We start from the raw sequence: 16,943 nt of genomic DNA, 5'->3' as shown, positions 1-16,943 counted from the left end.
GGTCGTAAGTCCGACATAGATAAAAAAAAAAAAAAAAAAAAATTAATAAAAAATCTACAATGAAATACAGTACAGTAAAAGTAATGAATAATGATGAATGGATACAGTACAGTGAAAGTAATAAATAATAAGGAATGGATACAGTGTGACTGAGCACTTAACCTTTAATGTAGTCAGCTGAATGCACATGGGGCCCCCATAATTTTCTAATTATACATGGAGACTACATTAACTGGAAACGTTTCGGTATAGAAAATGCGTGTGTCATTTGAAAAAAAAATTTTAATAAAAAATCTGCGGCGGTCGTAAGTCCGACGGTCGTAAGTCCACGTAGTCGTAAGTCGGGGTCTATATATATATATATATATATATATATATATATATATATATATATATATATATATATATATATATATATATATATATATACACACAAAATGTGTCTGAACCTGTGGCAGTGTCTGTCATGCCTGGTTTTAAATGAGCTCACACATTGGTGCAGTCACAACCTTCTGACAGTTTATTTCACGAGCTCACATCTCTTACCCCATAAAAGCTCACACTGACATTTTTCTGAATTTGTGGCTTCTTTAATCTGAGGCTGTGACCTCTAGTGGGGCATGGCATCTACCAGCTCCAGGTATAAAGACTCACCTTAATAATTTCTGCTGAGGTGTTTATAAACTTCTATTAAGTCACCCTTTGCCAGCCGAGCGTACAAACTGAGCAACAGCAGGCGCTCTCAAGTCTCATCTCTCTGGGTATCTGAAGTGCTGGAGTACAGGCACCAGTCTGGTAGCAATTGAAAATGTGTTGTTTATTTCTGTTAGTAAGAGAAGTTTTAGGAACAATGGTGACAGATCCACTGAAGCTACAACACAAAGATGCCAGATATAATAATATTTGTCTCCATATATTGTGAGTGTATTTTTATTCCCTTTTAAAGTTTATAGATTTTTTTTATTGTTGATTCCCTTCCACATATAGTACAGTACAATGTACTATATTCTTATTCATTCTTTTCCTTCCTAACTCTACTATCTTCCTCAGTCCCTCCACACTTCCCTCCACTCAGTCCCTCCACAGTCCCTCCACACTTGACCTTTTCTCACCCCCCCCCCTGACCACCTTCTCATGTCCTGCAAGGTTTACTTAGAACAATATCTGAAAGTGCTTATCTCCTTCCCCAGGGCACATAAGAGCATGTACCATGGGCTTGGCTATGGCACCTTCATGTATCTTCAAGCCATCATGACCTTTGACCCTGTGAGTGACTTGACCTAACTGTCCATGTAGCTTCATGAGACACAAGGCTTTCTCAGAAGACTACTTGTCTACTTTAGTTAATGAATATATATTTATACCTGGAATATCCTTCTCTATTATGCTCAATCTAACTATAAAGGAGAATAACCATCAATGCATCATACATACATAGACACAGCGAGTCCTCGGGTTACGAACGCTCGCCGATACGAACGAGGTTCCATAAGGTAAATTATTTTAAGAATCCAATATAGGTACAACTGGTTTGTAGTACAGTATTAACATACGAGAACTAGTTTGCGTGGTGTAGCAGCAAGGCAGAGCAGCAGGTGGGAGTAATGCATCACCCAGCCATGTGCCTTGAGGGAGTGTCGATACGCCTTGCCCTCACCTCAGTAACGTGTGTGATCAAGTGCAAACTGTTGTTTTTTGCTTATTAACTCAATTTTTTTGCCCTCATCATGACTCCCAAATGCAAAGCTGGTGCAAGTGATAGTAATGCATCCAAGAAAAGGAAAAAAAATTACAATGGAAGTGAAAGTTGATGTAATCAAATGTTCTGAAAAAGGCAAAACACCCTCAATCATTGGTAAAGCGTTGGGCTTCAGTCGGTCTACTGTCGGAACAATTTGAAAAGACAATCAGAAAATTCTTGATTATGTAAAAGGATCTACACCAATGCACTCAACTGTTACAACAAAACAAAGAAGTGCATTGATAATTGAAATGGAAAGATTGTTAGTGATATGGGTGGAAGATCAAAATCAATGGCATTTCCCTATAAGTGTAGTCTTGATTCAGAAAAAAGCGAGAAGCTTGCACGATGACTTGAAGGCTGCACATGATGAAAGTGATGGGGAAGATTTTGTCACTAGTAGGGGCTGGTTTAATTAGTTCAAGGTAAGGGCAAACTTACATAACATTAAAGTGCAGAGTGATTCTAGATGTATAAAAGGACTTAGGTTATGGTATAGTGCACATTGGGTATGTTTTCCGACTTGCATACATTGCCGACTTAAGAATGTCCTCAGGAAAGGAACTCGTTCGTAATCCGAGGACCCCATGTACTGTACATACATACATATCTCATCAGTCCACATAGCATGCGGAGTTCCATATACAGTACAAACAATACCTCATTTTTGGGGGAATCTAACCCTGGACCTCTGCGTGTGAACAGGCATCTCTACCACCATGCCCCATGGACAACAAAAGCATACGTATGTACAGTATGTATGTATGTATGCATGCTCCATCTCAATATAAAGGAGAATAACCATCATTGTGTATATATATATATATATATATATATATATATATATATATATATATATATATATATATATATATATATATATATATATATATATATATATATATATATATATATATATATATATATACTGAACCATTGTAAAATTGTATGAAGATTTTACTGAAAATCTGTGTAGAGGCCATAACAAGGCAGCAAGCAACATTCCTGCACTACTGTTTATCTTGTGCACAACATCTTAAAGTATTATTTATGTGAGTCATGTATCATATACATATAATGGTAGATACTGTACTGTATTTAGATCAGTATTATAATTTAATATATTTTCCTAAGAGGTGGAGAGTATTTTTGTTGATCATAGAATTTTGTTCTGTGTAGCTGCCCTTTATTTTATGAATATCACATTGAATAATGAGCAGGAACTTGGTGCTACAGTTTTTATGCATACGCATTTCAGAAAGACATCGAAATTGCCATCGATGCACTGAAACAGAGTGTGGATGTGTGTAATCGCTTCAGACGGAAGAATACTCTTGGAGAATCCTTAGGCAAGATGGTAAAGAAGGTCGATTACAATTCCTTCACCAAAGGTAATCTTGATGTCTTAATAAATTATGGCAGTTATATTGACCCCTGAAATTACTTTCTCAAGGTACAAGTGTAATTTTCATTTATTTTATTTATTTTAAGTGACACACCCTAGGTTGGTCCACAGTGTTTATTGCTAAGTTAACAAAACACAAGTAAAAACAATTCTGTCTGATAGAAATGACATTTATAGGTGTAAAAAAAATTTTATTAAGGTCTTACAGTATAATACAGGGGGTCCTCATTGTCAGTGGTTAATAGAGAACAGAAAAAGTCATTGATAATGAAACCACTTATAAAGGTTAATTAATTCCCAATAGAATTAATAGGAATAGGGTCTAATTGGGACATCACATTGTAAGTGACACTCATAAAGTTTAATTTGGTATCTTTTAACATTATATATATATATATATATATATATATATATATATATATATATATATATATATATATATATATATATATATATATATATATATATATATATATATATATATATATATATATATATATATGTATGTATGTATGTATGTATGTATGTAATCAACGACCTCACCAGCCAGGACTCGAACCCTCGACCTACTGCGTGGGACCAGGGAACGTTACTGACCATGCCACAAGAACACTAAAAGCAGTTCTAGACTATGTTATATTTCACACAAAGCCTCTTCATCGAGCTGATGGCGCCGAGAACCTCCCATTGGGAACTGCCCGTGCCGCTTATGTGGATGTCAGTACAGGTTGTACCTCTCTAGTCCGGCATTCTGTGGTCCGGAAACTCCCGTGGTCCGAAACTATTTTAGTTTGTCCAATAGGTAGATAGGCAGTTTTTTTTTTTTTTTTTACTTATCTGAATTATTATTATTATTACAGGAACATACATTTTGCCCCTCAGGCTCCAATGTGGGTCAGTGACCTATGCCGGTGGTCTAATCCCGTAAAAAAAAAACCCAAAGCGGGAAATTAAGGTTTGTTTACATCAAGCTCTCTCTCTCTCTCTCTCTCTCTCTCTCTCTCTCTCTCTCTCTCTCTCTCTCTCTCTCTCTCTCTCTCTCTCTCTCTCTCTCTCTCTCTCTCTCTCTCTCTCTCTCTCTCTCTCTCTCTCTCTCTCTCTCTCTCTCTCTCTCTCTCTCTCTCTCTCTCTCTCTCTCTCTCTCTCTCTCTCTCTCTCTCTCTCTCTCTCTCTCTCTCTCTCTCTCTCTCTCTCTCTCTCTCTCTCTCTCTCTCTCTCTCTCTCTCTCTCTCTCTCTCTCTCTCTCTCTCTCTCTCTCTCTCTCTCTCTCTCTCTCTCTCTCTCTCTCTCTCTCTCTCTCTCTCTCTCTCTCTCTCTCTCTCTCTCTCTCTCTCTCTCTCTCTCTCTCTCTCTCTCTCTCTCTCTCTCTCTCTCTCTCTCTCTCTCTCTCTCTCTCTCTCTCTCTCTCTCTCTCTCTCTCTCTCTCTCTCTCTCTCTCTCTCTCTCTCTCTCTCTCTCTCTCTCTCTCTCTCTCTCTCTCTCTCTCTCTCTCTCTCTCTCTCTCTCTCTCTCTCTCTCTCTCTCTCTCTCTCTCTCTCTCTCTCTCTCTCTCTCTCTCTCTCTCTCTCTCTCTCTCTCTCTCTCTCTCTCTCTCTCTCTCTCTCTCTCTCTCTCTCTCTCTCTCTCTCTCTCTCTCTCTCTCTCTCTCTCTCTCTCTCTCTCTCTCTCTCTCTCTCTCTCTCTCTCTCTCTCTCTCTCTCTCTCTCTCTCTCTCTCTCTCTCTCTCTCTCTCTCTCTCTCTCTCTCTCTCTCTCTCTCTCTCTCTCTCTCTCTCTCTCTCTCTCTCTCTCTCTCTCTCTCTCTCTCTCTCTCTCTCTCTCTCTCTCTCTCTCTCTCTCTCTCTCTCTCTCTCTCTCTCTCTCTCTCTCTCTCTCTCTCTCTCTCTCTCTCTCTCTCTCTCTCTCTCTCCTCTCTCTCTCTCTCTCTCTCTCTCTCTCGTACAACATTTAACCCTTCAATATATATGAGCAGTAAATAAGTGTTGCTTTCATATTCTTAAGTAGAGTAATGACGATATGTTTTCACATGTGTGCACTTACATACACGCAGTCTCACTTTTTTTTTACCATTAATGGTTAGCTACTTATATTGGCTACTTATATTGTTCCATTTATTAACATTACAGGTACTTCAAACAACTATATTAATTTTTTTACATTAATTTTACTACAGCTACAATCAGGGTCTTATTTTCTTCAGTTTTATATGTAGAACCAATCAGTCACTGGTTTTGTAAGCTTTAACAAAAACAATGCCGGCAGCCGTCTCGTCTGCTCGTGTGTTTTAATATTCCATGTATTATTAATATATTGTATTGTTAATTTTGCACACACAAACATTAATTCAATAAAAACAAATTCAGAAACATTAATTAAAATATATATGAACAGTAAATAAGTGTTACTTTCATATTCTTATGTAAAGTAATGACGATATGTTTTCACGTGTGCGCACTTACATACGCGATCTCTCTTTTTTCTTTACCATTATCGTTAGCTACTTCTATTGTTCCATTTATTAACATTAAATAACATTACTTAAAACAACCATATTAATTTTACTACAGCTACAACCAGGTTCTTATTTTCTTCAGTTTTATATGTAGAACCAGTCAGTCACTGGTTTTGTAATCAACGAAAACAATGCTGTCTCATTTCCTCGTGTTTTAATATTCTACGTATTATTAATGAATTGTATTGCTCATTTTGCACACTCAAACATTAATTCAATCAAAAAGACTTTCAGTAATAAACAATAATGAATCTTTTGTATATAAGAGAAATGACGCTGTTTACACGATTTTGCACGTCGTCTGAACGTTGGTGGGCCGTTCAAACCCGTCGAAATTCAAGTTTCCGCCGTTAAAATTTTTAAATGTGTTGTTTTTTGTGTGTGTTCAAATAGAAAACGTTGAATTAAAAACTTGCGAAATTTAAGAAGCTACTGTACGACATTTAACCCTTCAATATGTCTTCAAAGAGACCATGATGCAGAGAAAGTGGTGCTAGTGCTTCCAAGCATAAGCACAAGTCACTGTCTATCCAGGAAAAGGGTGAATTTCCATGGTCTGGAAATTTCCATGGTCCGGCACCGGTCAGGTCCCGAGGTTGCCGGACTAGAGAGGTACAACCTGTAGCATTTTACCGAATCCAGGTGGTATGAAACACGAGGTACCATATATACTTCATTTTTAGTCCATATAACACGCGGATTTTGAACATATAATCAACGACCTCACCAGCCAGGACTCGAACCCTCGACCTACTGTGTGGGACCAGGGAATGTTACCGACCATGCATTATTTTGTGGAATTATTTAACTTTACAACTTATTTAAGGTGTGTTAACCATACACTCACACACTCATTTCAGTGAAAGTGGTTCATTGAGACATGCTTACCACTTTTCTTGCAACATGTAACTTCTAATTTCACATCCATCCCATAGTTACTACACTTCCTTTTAGCTACTACATCACCTTGCTTCGGTTTGGAGCTGATGGCTACAAAAATAGCCCACCAATATCACCAAAGACACAACAAAGTTGATAATTATAGTTCTTGGAGCACTTCAAAATAATGCCTGTAGACACAGGCGACTGGTCCTAAGCATGCAGGATAGGAGGTGGGAGGGAATTTCAATCACTCCAAACACTTACGCTCCCAAAGATTGAATGATTTTAACCTTAGAATGCTCCTAACTGCGGGGACTTTTTATGTGGAGGTCCACAATTATTTGACCACTTAAGTGCGAAATCACTTATAATGAAGACACTTATGACAAGGACCCCTTGTATTATGGTAGAATACTGGGTACTGTACTTACTGTGATGAATGACATTAAAATTCTTTCTCTTCAGATTTCATAAAGAATCTGTTGTTTTCTTGTACAGTACAGTAGTACTATGTATTAAGTGATGAAAATCCAAGTACTGTATAGTACTGTATTGATCAAAAGTGTCCATTAAGTGGTACACAGAAGTTTAAAGAGGTAATACTCTTAATTACACAGAAATTTAAAGGGGAAGTATTCTCAGTTAGACACAAGTCCATATTCTTAGTTACACAGGACATGAAGTAATAGTATGAACTGGTTCCCATAATTCTTATTCAATGATTTATTTTTTGAGTCTACAGAAACTAAATTTATAATTTTGTCAACAGAGGAGATTCATGCTGAGCTGTGCTACGCAGAGTGTCTGTTGCTGCGAGCAGTCCTTTCCTTCATGGAGGACGAGACTCTTATAAGCTTCCTCAAAGGTGGCATGAAGATCAGAGCTTGTTACCAGTCTTACAAGTGAGTAGTACAGTAGTTAAAACATTGTGGCGTGGAGATTCTGAACAGTACAGTGTCTCAAAACTTCAAAACTAATAGTGTGCCATTTTATTTATTGAAATACAGTGAAACCTCTATTTAATGGACTACTGCATATAGATAAGAAATTCCATTATATTGAGGGTTTGTTAGATGTGAAACCTCCATCTAAAGAACAATGTAGAGAAGAAATTTAATTATATTGAGGGTCCGCTGGATGTAAAAACCCCATCTGACGGATTATATGGAGAGTTAAGTCCATTATATGGAGGATTCACTGTGCTTAATAGGGAAATTGTATGCGAGAAAGTTACCTTAAGCCAATATATCCCAACAGGGAGTGTTGGTACATCCTGGAAGGTCGTGACTGGAGCAAAGATCCTGACAAAATGCACTTTGAGTCTGGTGTAAGAATGGGTGTAGGAGCCTTTAATCTTGTAAGTTATATTCCTTTACTTGTTTTTTGAGAGGGAAGTCAAAATTAGTTTATATGGGTATACAGCAGTGTACCCAATTGGGTACTGTATACTATACATCAAACAATTCACATGAATTCTATCCATGAAATTTTAATGTAACCTATTAGATAGTCTTAGATGACACTTTTGAAGTACTGTACTGTATGTGAGTTCTTTTTTAGTTAATTAGATCTGTGGTGCATTACTAAAGGGATGCCACTTTCAATATTTTATTTAGCTTATGGCTGACAATTCTATTCAGCACACAAGGTGTTAATTATGAAAATACCCTACATAAATTAAGAAAAAATTTAATCCTTATTAGAAAAACTCAAAAACCAATATGGCTGGGTCATGTGTAGGCGTCATGTTAGTACACAATATGTATCCTGGGCAGCCTGGTCATCATGTTGGTACACAATATGTATCTTGGTTATCATGTTAGTATGCAATATCAAGGTCAGTTTTGTCATGTTCAGTATACTTTACATGAGGTTTCTCAAAATGGTGGCTGACCCCACATAAATCTTGAGCCTCTTTAGGATTTGCTTTATGTTTTTGCAAAGTTAGTATAGTTTTTACAGGAACGGAACCTGTTCGTAACCCGGGGACCCTCTCTATATGTTTTTAAGTAATATGAATTATTTATGGTGCAGGTTACTTGTGTCTAAGTGTATAGGATGAAAACCTAGAGTAATACTTAACTTCAGTAGTTAGGAGTAATTCATTAATATGCTAAACAAAACAATTTTACCCAAGAGAGATCTTTAGGTAGAACATCACAAGTTGAAGTCAATGAGTTATTGTTGTATGTAAGAATATCATTGAAGAGATTATGGTATTATAGGAAGCCATTACTAATAAATGTTAAGTTAAGTTAACCAGTCTGTGTCAAATTTGCTTTGGGGAATTTTCAAGTGGATTAAATAACTTAATATCCTGTAAATGTTTGCCAGAAGAGTCAATGAATACTGTAGTTTGAATACCTGAATAATAAGGCAGTCTGGAACACTACTTCCTTGGTATGAATAAGTCTTGAGAAAAATAATCCGGGCCGTAACCAGCCTTGATGGCACCCAGGGCAATGGCTGAATTTGGCGCCCCCCCTCCCTTTACGGCTCCCCACCACCACTAACCCTCCACCCCCTTTCCTACAACCCCACTTCCACCACAAATAATTATACCAACTAAATTTTAATTCCTATAAATAATGTAGCATAATAGTAAATAAGGGATTGCTAATACACTGATGATGAAGATCTATAATTTTATGGTCGTATTAAGGCTTGAACAATTTAACTTCAAGAACTGGAATAATTATCTTTCAGTAATCAGCAATTTACTGCTCAAAACACACATAGTCTACATTCAGTTCAGAAAATACCATAACCCATTGCGCTGTTTAACTTTTCATGATAAAATTCTTTTACTCTCCAAGTAAACAGATTCAATAATAATCTTGGACAATTCTGATGACAGATTAACCAATATTAATTATCATAATACAATGCACAGTATATCAAGGCTCATGAATGTCAAGTAACTCAAAATGCAACAAATAATTTTTTTTTTAAGTATAATGGTGTGTTAATTACATCAGCACATATGAGGCACCTGCAGTAATATCACTGAAAATTAAGAATGCATCTTAAGAATGACTCTGGAACATCATATATTACAGAATCACTTTTCTTGCTTTCTTGGTTGCAAAGTCATCAATTACACTGTCAAAATTCATAGAATTTGCTATCTTCTGTTCAATTGATACAATAGCTATGTTAGGTAAATGTTCTTGGGCCATAGATGAACGTAACGGCGCTGCTCGGCAGCAAACAGACACATGGGGCGCCAAACGGTTGCCAGTCACCACCAAAACAATGTTATATTGACACTTGAAAAGTGTTAATAATAAATATATTTAATACCCAGTATTTATAAATTGGAATTATGAATTAACCTATTCAGTGTAGCAGTAGTACAGGCTTTTCTGCTAGCGTAATCTTTTTTTTTTTTATCTTCCTTTGAAAAAAATTATTTTAAAAAATTCATAGACAATTTGGCGCCCCCCTTACCTTGGCACCCAGGAAGGCTGCCACACACTAGGTACGCCCCTGAAAATAATTAAAACTTCTTGACTTTTTTATTTTTTATTCAACAGCTTTTCACATGTAAATAGTTTTATTATTTCATAAAGCAAAACCAAATTAGACTTTCTTACTTAAAAAATGATATCATGATAAGATAAGATTTCTACGTATCAAATAAATAATAATCACTGAAAGTTTAAACTTAAACTTTTCATCACATACTTATTGCACTTTATAATGCTAAATATATTGGATACTCACTGGGTGCAAGGGCTGGTGTGTTATATATTATTTGTTATTTTTTCTAAGGAGTAAATTGATAATTAATCAAAGTTAATCAATTTATTTGGCAAAATTTCGAATAAGTCAAGTTAAACTGTTATTTCACAAGTTAACTAGTTAAGCTAAGTTAATTAATTGCCCTTTGCCTGAATTACCACATCGCAATCGTGCCCGGCATTCACTGATTTGAAAACAGTTGAAAAGAATGTTAATAGATTAGTTAGACATGAACTCCCACTTGTGAAGCCATGTTGGAAATCGTTGATCAACTTGTGCTTCTCCAGGTGGTTTTGAATAGAGTTTGAAATTGTTGTTTCCAGCAATTTGCCTACGATTGATGTTAAACTGATTGGGCAGTAGTTAAAGGATATTGATCTATCTCCCTTCTTGAAATTCGGTATTACAATTGCTATTCTCAAGGATTTTGGTACTACACCTGTTTTTAATGACATGATAAACAAATTTACTAAGGGCATACTAAGCTTATCCCCTACATTCTTTTATACTCTGACAAATATCTCATTGGGACCTGATGACTTATTAGGCTTAAGCTTGTCTCTTTGCTCACTAACATCATTACAAGTCACTACTTGTACTGTACTATCTTACTTAATGTGGCCAATACCTTATCATAATCTCAAGAGGTAAACTTCACCACGATTTATTTTACTGCCTATAGCCTTCCTTTGTCCAATAATATTCTTTGAATAATTAATTATCCATTTGGTGTCATTGTTATTTGATTTTAGTTTTCTGTACGGTATGCTCTGCCCTTGTGCATTAAGTAACTCATTGCGTATTTAAATTTTTTTGGAACTCGTCAACCTCGGATCTCGTGATGAGGTCATCTTCAATCATTATATTTTGTGAGGTTATCATTGTCAGGTCACCAGGTCACAAATTGTCTGGTCCAGCCAGTACACAGTTGACTGGTCCAGCTAGTACACAGTTGGCTGGTCCAGCCAGTACACAGTTGACTGGTCCAGCTAGTACACAGTTGGCTGGTCCAGCCAGTACACAGTTGACTGGTCCAGCTAGTACACAGTTGGCTGGTCCAGCCAGTACACAGTTGACTGGTCCAGCCAGTACACAGTTAACTGGTCCAGCCAGTACACAGTTGACTGGTCCAGCCAGTACACAGTTGACTGGTCCAGCCAGTACACAGTTGACTGGTCCAGCCAGTACACAATTGACTGGTCCAGCCAATACACAGTTGACTGGTCCAGCCAGTACACAGTTGACTGGTCCAGCCAGTACACAGTTAACTGGTCCAGCCAGTACACAGTTGACTGGTCCAGCCAGTACACAGTTGACTGGTCCAGCCAGTACACAGTTGACTGGTCCAGCCAGTACACAGTCGACTGGTCCAGCCAGTACACAGTCAACTGGTCCAGCCAGTACACAGTCGACTGGTCCAGCCAGTACACAATTGACTGGTCCAACCAGTACATAGTTGACTGGTCCACCTAGTTCCCAGGTTGCTTGGCCCAGACAGGCTCAGTCGTAAATGGGACTTGAGGATCAATACTTCACTGTTCTATTTCAGATGATCTCACAGCTTCCCCAGAAAATTCTCAAGCTGCTTGAATTTGTTGGTTTTTCAGGAAATAAGGTAAGCATCATCTTTATCATGTCAGCTTAAATTTGTCACTACTACAGTACAGCAAATGTTTAGCTAAATATGGGCAGTAGAGTAATAACAAAGTTTCCATTAAGAAGTAAGGTTAACTTGACAGTACAGAGTGTGGAACTTGATCAATTATTGAGAGAGAAGTGGAAGCATATGTCCTGAGATCCTTTTTCTCATGCATAACATATGTATAGTAGAACTATGTTGTAATGTGCAGTACAGTTATGTAAGATTCACTTTAGTTCTTACCTTGATAACTTTGTTGAGTGATAAAACATGTTAAAGGTGTTGTACAGTACAGGTTGTACCTCTCTAGTCCGGCAACCTCGGGACCTGACCGGTGCCGGACCATGGAAATTGCCGGACCATGGAAATTCACCCTTTTCCTGGATAGATAGTGACTTGTGCTTAAGCCTGGAAGCACTAGCACCACTTTCTCTGCATCATGGTCTCTTTGAAGACATATTGAAGGGTTAAATGTCGTATAGTAGCTTCTCAAATTTCGCGAGTTTTTAATTCTTAACGTATTTTATTGGAACACACAAAAAAATAAATAAATAAAAATTTTGACGGCGGAAACTTGAATTTCGACGTGTTTGAACGGCCCGCCAACGTGCAGACGACGTGCATAATCGTGTAAACAGCGTCATTTCTCTTATGTACAAAAGATTCATTATTGTTTATTATTGAATGTCTTTTTTATTGAATTAATGTTTATATGTGCAAAATGAGCAATACAATTCATTAATAATACGTAGAATATTAAAACACACGAGGAAATGACACAGCATTGTATTCGTTGATTACAAAACCAGTGACTGACTGGTTCTACATATAAAACTGAAGAAAATAAGACCTTGGTTGTAGCTGTAGTAAAATTAATATGGTTGTTTTAAGTAATGTTATTTAATGTTAATAAATGGAACAATAGAAGTAGCTGACGATAATGGTAAAGAGAAAAGAGAGATCGCATATGTAAGTGCGCATGCGCACACGTGAAAACATATCGTCATTACTTTACATAAGAATATGAAAGTAACACTTATTTACTGTTCATATATATTTTAATTAATGTTTCTGAATTTGTTTTTATTGAATTAATGTACGTGTGTGCAAAATTAACAATATAATTTATTAATAATACGTGAAATATTAGAGAAGACGAGGCGGCTGCTGGCATTGTTTATGTTAAAGCTTACAAAACCAGTGACTGATTGGTTCTACATATAAAACTGAAGAAAATAAGACCCTGATTGTAGCTGTAGTAAAATTAATGTAAAAAAATGAATATAGTTGTTTGAAGTACCTGTAATGTTAATAAATGGAACAATATAAGTAGCCAATATAAGTAGCTAACCATTAATGGTAAAAAAAAAGTGAGACTGCGCGTATGTAAGTGCGCACATGTGAAAATATATCGTCATTACTCTACATAAGAATATGAAAGCAACACTTATTTACTGCTCATATATATTGAAGGGTTAAATGTTGTACTCTGTATAGACAAGCAGAGAGAGAGAGCAGCCGAACTGCCGGATGTAAACAAACCTTAATTTCCCGTGGCTTTTTTTTTTTTTAAGGGGATTAGCCCACCCGGGCATAGGTCACTGACCCACATTGGGGCCTGAGGGGCAAAAATTTAATACTCCTGTAATAATAATAATAATTCAGATAAGTAAAAAAAAAAAAAAAAGAAAAAAAGCTGCCTATCTACCTATTGGACAAACTAAAATCGTTCCGGACCACGGGAGTTTCCGGACCACAGAATGCCGGACTAGAGAGGTACAACCTGTAGTTAATTGTTTTGATAATATTGTATACTTTGTTTATGTCCTTTAAATATTACAGGATTCTTTTTCTCTTTTTGTGTTGAGTTCAGTCGTGTCAGGTAAGAGATCAGAAGGTAATTGTTTTTTATAACATTGGCTGTTGTTTATGTTTAACTGTTTGTGTACCTGTACTTGTTTAAATGTAGTTGTTTATATATAGCTGTTTGTGTGCTAGTTTATGTTTAACTGCTTGTATATTTGTTTATATGTAGTTGTTTATATATAGCGGTTTGTGTACTTGTTTATGTGTAACTGTTTGTATATTTGTTTATATGTAGTAGTTGTTTATATATACCTGTTCGTGTACTTGTTTATGTTTAGCAGTTTTGTTAATGTTAGGGTCACTATAGTTAGTGTTAGGGTCACTAAACTGTAGTTAATATTATTGTTTTTGGATCAGAATTAGGTAGAAGTAATAAGGATACATTAAAAACAAACAATAAATCGCTCTCTTAGCATCAAATTAAAGTTGGTCTTTTCTGAAGTCACTTGTAATATTAATTTTTTCTCATTGACTTAGAGTTGAAATATTAATAATGCTTGTGGATGAATCATGTTATCAGATCAGGTGCTTACAACCCAGACAGAACTGTGAAGCAGCAGCTAATTGATGTAACTCATTATATTTCCCTACTGTACAGTACATGTATAACTTGATCCCTAATAGCTTTCTCCAAAAGATAGTTGTCATCTTTAAAAACATAAGAGGTAATAATATGATATGACAGCCACATCATCGTGTCATAACACAGAACAGTTTCACCAGTACTGTAGCTGCAGGAAACTTCTTCCTTCATGGCTTAAGCTTGGCATTTTGGGGATACATTATTTTAACTAATCCATAACTGGGAACTATAGTCTGACCTTACAATTTCTACCCCATTGCCCTATACTGTATACAGTACTAGAGATCTGAATTTGGTGAGGAACACATTGGTGACTCACCAGATGTGACTCACTAGTCCTTCTCTTAATGACAATGGTTACTGTATTTCTTGGAGAATGAACTAAAAAGAGATACTGATTTATATTTCTTTGTATGTCTATGTATTCATTCATATCGATATACAAACAAAGTTAAACTTGAAATTTACAGTACAGGGGGCCCCCAAGTTCGATGATTTTTACTTCTCAGTTCTCGGTTATTTGCGGATGACACCCTGGATGTACCCAAGAATGTCTGTGGGTAGTTTTAAAGTTGCCGGCATTTTCACGGCTGGGACAGGGAGCCATTCGTTCTAGAGACAGTAATTTCCTTTACCTGTATTGTAAATATTTGTGTGTGTAGACACACACAGTCTACCCTCAATGCGTGCTCTATTTATAAAATACAGTCAACCCTCACATTACGCGGTTAATATAACCCACAGGGTACCGCGTAAAGTGAACAACATAACATATGGGATTAATTGAAATCGAGACCGGGCCGACCCCCAAACTCCACTTTTTGACGACACACAACTATGTTGTAGTAAAAATTTTATCTTAACTTTATGATGGTATGCACAAACAATTAATATAGAAGAGGTTAGGTTAGGAAAAATAAAGATTAAGTTAGGAAAAATAAAGGTTAGGTTAGGAAAACTAAAAGTAAGGTTGAACACTTACGTTAGTAGAAGAGATGGGTCGGCATACGGGGATGGAGGCTGGTTCCGAGGCAGAGGGGAGGCTACTGGCCCTCAGGTGAGTCACCATCACTGTCATCCACACTTGTCAGGGCCTCCCTGACAAATCCCTCAAAGTCATCATCACTGTCTCTACCTCTGTCACTATCACTGGCTTGGGCTGGCTGTGGTGGGTTGCGGGCGAAGAACTCTGTTATGCTTTGCTGACGGCTGGTGTTTATGTTGTCGTGATAAACCTTGAAGTAGGGCTCCATAGTCTGCAACAGCTGGGTAGTGAAGATTTCATACCTGTTTGCGTCAGGGTCGTCGGAAAGGAGGAGCTTGATTTTCTCAATACACTCGATGGCACCCCTAACATTACTATGGGATAAGCGGTGTTCTTCTTGGGATGACGCACCACCTGCCTCTTCACTGACGTCATCATCATCTACCATCTCGTCGGTAGTCACATCAGGATCCCTTATCACCTCCAGGATGTCGTCGTTGGTGGTCTCGGAGAAGCCTGCAGCTGTAACACTCTGCGCAGCTTCTCTGGCAAGGTCCACTGCTACTGCAACAGTCCGAACCTCACCAGTCACAGATTGACTCTGCCTAACGCCCGGAATGCCTTGCAACACATGTCTCCATGCGTGACGAACAGTTGCTACAGACAGCTGATCCCATGCCTCCACCAAGAAGTCCACAGCTTTCTTGATGTTGAATATTCTCCAGAATTGTTTGAAAAGTATTTTTTGCTCTGCCAACTGTTGATCCTCGTCGTCTTCGCTCTTGCTATCGGTGTTGGTGTCACTCAAGTTACGCAACTTGGTGTCACTCAAGTTACGCAACTCTTCCCTGGTGTTGGTGTAGTCGTTCAGGAGCTTGAATTTTGTTGTTGAGAATGCAGCTTTTACATTACAGATTAACTCTTGGTCCATGGGCTGTAATATAGACGTAGTGTTGGGAGGAAGGAAGACCACTTTTACGTTGGGGTGACGATCTAACAGTAGGGGCGAGTGTCCTGGTACGTTGTCCAGCAGCAACAAAATCTTGAATGGCACATTCTGTTGCTCACAGAATTTCTTTACATCGGGAACGAAACAGTCATCAAACCAGGAGAGGGACAGTGTAGAGAACATCCACGCCTTACGTGCGGTCAGCCAGTGGACATTTAGCTTGGTCATGTCCATGCTATTGTAGGCGTGCGGCTTGCGGGCTGTGTGGATCACCGATAACTTGAGCTAACAGGTACCGGAGGCATTGGTGGTAAACAGGACGGTGATGCGCTCCTTCTGTAACTTCCGGCCCCGAATCTTGCTGGCATTCTTCACAGCGAAGGTCTTGGAAGGTAGCTTTTTCCAAAAAAGACGAGATTCGTCCATGTTAAACACCTGGTCGTCGGTGTACTGTCCTTCCTCCATAATCTCACGTAAAAACGGAGGAAATTCCCTAGCCGCAGCACGGTCAGCACTAGCTTCTTCACCACCAATGTTTATAATGGTGATCTTGTTCCGCATCTTAAACCTCTGTAACCACCCAGAGGAAGCATTAAAGGGTTTGGGCTCTGTAATTCCCATCTTTCGTGACACTGCAG

At 37.7% G+C, this 16,943-nt stretch overlaps 1 protein-coding gene across 5 annotated transcripts in view; it reads left to right on the top strand.

The window, feature by feature from the left end:
* Positions 1-16,943, top strand: part of LOC121862935 (tetratricopeptide repeat protein 39B-like) — a 74,013-nt gene that overhangs the window by 1,153 nt on the left and 55,917 nt on the right. For 2 of the 5 annotated variants that reach the window (XM_042361379.1, XM_042361376.1), the window contains exons 3-8: positions 1,191-1,266; positions 3,000-3,132; positions 7,309-7,441; positions 7,797-7,896; positions 11,833-11,898; positions 13,796-13,819. In XM_042361379.1, the coding sequence (XP_042217313.1) occupies positions 1,191-1,266; positions 3,000-3,132; positions 7,309-7,441; positions 7,797-7,896; positions 11,833-11,898; positions 13,796-13,819 (532 nt within the window). The other 3 variants (XM_042361377.1, XM_042361381.1, XM_042361378.1) reach the window with 3 other exon arrangements.

The sequence above is a fragment of the Homarus americanus genome, unplaced genomic scaffold, assembly GCF_018991925.1.
Source record: "Homarus americanus isolate GMGI-L3 unplaced genomic scaffold, GMGI_Hamer_2.0 scaffold24922, whole genome shotgun sequence".
NCBI lineage: Eukaryota > Metazoa > Arthropoda > Malacostraca > Decapoda > Nephropidae > Homarus > Homarus americanus.
The sequence above is the reverse complement of the archived record's forward strand: the minus strand, read 5'-3'. Positions and strand labels throughout refer to the sequence as shown.